The following is a 2,390-nucleotide window of genomic DNA, read 5'->3' on the forward strand; positions in this document are numbered from 1 at the left end:
AAGGCTCCCGAGGGTTCCCCGAGGGCCAGAGGGCTTCCCCGACGGAGGAGCGGACGAGAAGGAGGGCGCCATGTTGGGAAGAAGGCGGAGGAAGAGGGCAGCTCCATCCCTTGGGAAGCCTTCGGGGCCAAGGGCCCAAACGCACTGCAGAAACAACCCAGTTTGAGAACGCTTTGCCTTCCCTCGCTCAGTGCCAGGGAATCCTGTGAAGTGTAGTTTTGGGAGACGTCTAGCCTTCTCTGCCAGAGAGCTCTGGTGCCACAATAAACTACAGTTCCCAGGATTCCCTAGCAGTGAGCCTCAAAGTGGATTGTTTCTGCAGTGCGTTTTGTACCGAAGAGGGTCCGGGGCGGCGTCGGGGCTTCTCCTCTGGCCCTCCTCCCTGGCGGGGGATGCTCTGCTGGGGAGTTCCTGCATGGCAGAAGGGGGGAGGGCTCTTCCTCCTCCCTGGAGGGGATTCCCGGTGAGACTGGCAGCCCTAGGGCGCGGCGGGTGGGGCCTTTCCCCTCCGGCGTCGGAGGGCGAGGGTGAAGGGCCGGGGCCGGAGGACGAGGCCGTGCTGGCAGTCCATGGAGAGGCTCTCGCGGGGGTTGCCCTGGAGCTGGCACTGGTGCAGGAGGATGGCGGCGAAGAGGAAGAGCTGCAGCTTGGCCAGCCGCTCCCCGATGCAGCGCCGCTTCCCCAGCGAGAAGAGCAGCACTTGGGCCGCCCGCTCCCGGTCCAGTCTGGGCGGCTGCCCTCCCTCCAGGAAGCGCCCGGGGTCGAAGCGCTGGGGCTCCTTCCAGCGCCGGGGGTCGTGGTTGACGGACCACTGGTTGACGAAGACCACGGTGCCTTCGGGGATGTGGAAGCCCTCCAGGGCCACGTCGGAGGTGGTGGCGTGCGGGATGGTCAGCGGCACGAAGCTGGAGTAGCGGAGGCTCTCGTAGAGGAAGGCCTCCAGGCGGGGCAGGGAAGGCCGGTCCTCCGCCCGGGGCAGCCGCCCGGGTCCCACCACCGAGTCCAGCTCCTCCTGCAGCTGCCCTCGCAGCTCCGGGTGCTTCAGCAGCAGCAGCAGCACCCAGGCCAGGCCGGTGGAGGTGGTGTCTTGGCCGGCCCCGAAGAGGTCCGAGAGCGTCCCCTCGACGTACTCCTCCTCCTCGGCCAGCAGCCCCTGCCGCTCCATGGAGCCCAGGATGGCGTCGCTCATGTCCCGCGGGGGCTCCCCGGGCCGGAAGGCCAGCCGGTGCTGGGCCACTTTGCCCCGGACGAAGTCGTGCATCTCGCGGGTGAGGGCCTGGAAGTCTCGGAAGACGGCGCGGACCGGGTTGGGGAAGGCCTGCAGCCAGGGCAGCACGTCCACCAGGCTCCCGGAGGCCACCGTCTGCCCGAAGCGGTCGTTGCGGCCCAGCAGGGCGCGGAACTCGGCGTCGTCGTGGCCGTAGCGCTGCCCGAAGCAGAGGGCGCACATCACGTTGGCGTTGGCCACCGTCAGCAGCGGGGCCGGGTCGACGTAGCCTCCGCAGCAGGGGGGGCCCTGGCCGCTCCGCCGGATCAGCTGGGCGATCAGCTCCAGCGCCTCCTCCGCCACGTGCTGCTCGAAGAGGCGCCTGCCGGGAGCCTGGGCCGTCGAGAAGGCCCTCAGCGTGGCCTGGGCCAGCTTCTTCTGGGCCCGCCAGCGCGCGCTGTAGCTGCCGAAGGCCAGGCTCTTCCCGCCGGAGACCAGGCCGAAGGAGGGGAAGTCGGGCCTGCCGGCGAAGGGGCCCCCCAGCTGCAGCAGGGCCCTCCGGATGGCCGCCTCCCCGTTCAGCACCACCACCCTCCGGCGGCCCAGGCGCAGCTGGAAGACCGGCCCGAAGCGCCCCGCCAAGGCGCAGAAGGTGCGGTGCGGCAGGCGGCCCAGCTGCGGCACGTTGCCCAGGAGCGGCCAGCCGACGGGGCCAGGCAGCGGGCGGCCCTTCGGCCCCGGAGCCCCCTTCCTCCGCGCCCACAGCAGCGCCAGCAGCAGCAGCGCCAAGCAGGCCAGCAGCGCCCCCTCCGCGCCCCGACGGAGCCAGGCACCGGCAGCCCCTTCGAGGCCGGCCTCCAAGGAGCCCATCCCGGCTAAGAGGGCCAGGGCCGCCCGGCCTCGCCTCTTCCCAGGGGCCGCTAGTCGGGAGGGCTGCCCCAAGCCACAGACACACAGACGGGGCGCTTCAAGGGCGGCTGGAGCGGGCTACAGCCGCAGCCCCCGCCTCGCCTTCGAAGTCTCCCGCGGCTTTGCTTCTTTGGGGGGTGAGGCGGATGAGCCACGTCCAGCCCGGGAGAGGGGCTTCCGAGGGCCGCCCCGTCTGTCAGCAGGTTCTTTGGGCTCCTTTTGCCCCAAGTTGTACTTATGCTCCAGGGACCCCCCTTCGGAAAGGCCTCCCGGC

At 70.6% G+C, this 2,390-nt stretch overlaps 1 protein-coding gene across 1 annotated transcript; it reads right to left on the bottom strand.

Moving 5' to 3' along the window:
• Positions 1-366: 366 nt before the first annotated feature.
• On the bottom strand, positions 367-2,183 carry LOC121934153 (cytochrome P450 1B1-like). Its single transcript, XM_042474334.1, has one exon. The coding sequence runs from the start codon at positions 2,075-2,077 to the stop codon at positions 479-481; it is 1,599 nt and encodes a 532-aa protein (XP_042330268.1). The 5' UTR covers positions 2,078-2,183; the 3' UTR covers positions 367-478.
• Between the last annotated feature and the right edge of the window lie 207 nt (positions 2,184-2,390).

Source organism: Sceloporus undulatus, chromosome 1 (assembly GCF_019175285.1).
Source record: "Sceloporus undulatus isolate JIND9_A2432 ecotype Alabama chromosome 1, SceUnd_v1.1, whole genome shotgun sequence".
Lineage (NCBI taxonomy): Eukaryota > Metazoa > Chordata > Lepidosauria > Squamata > Phrynosomatidae > Sceloporus > Sceloporus undulatus.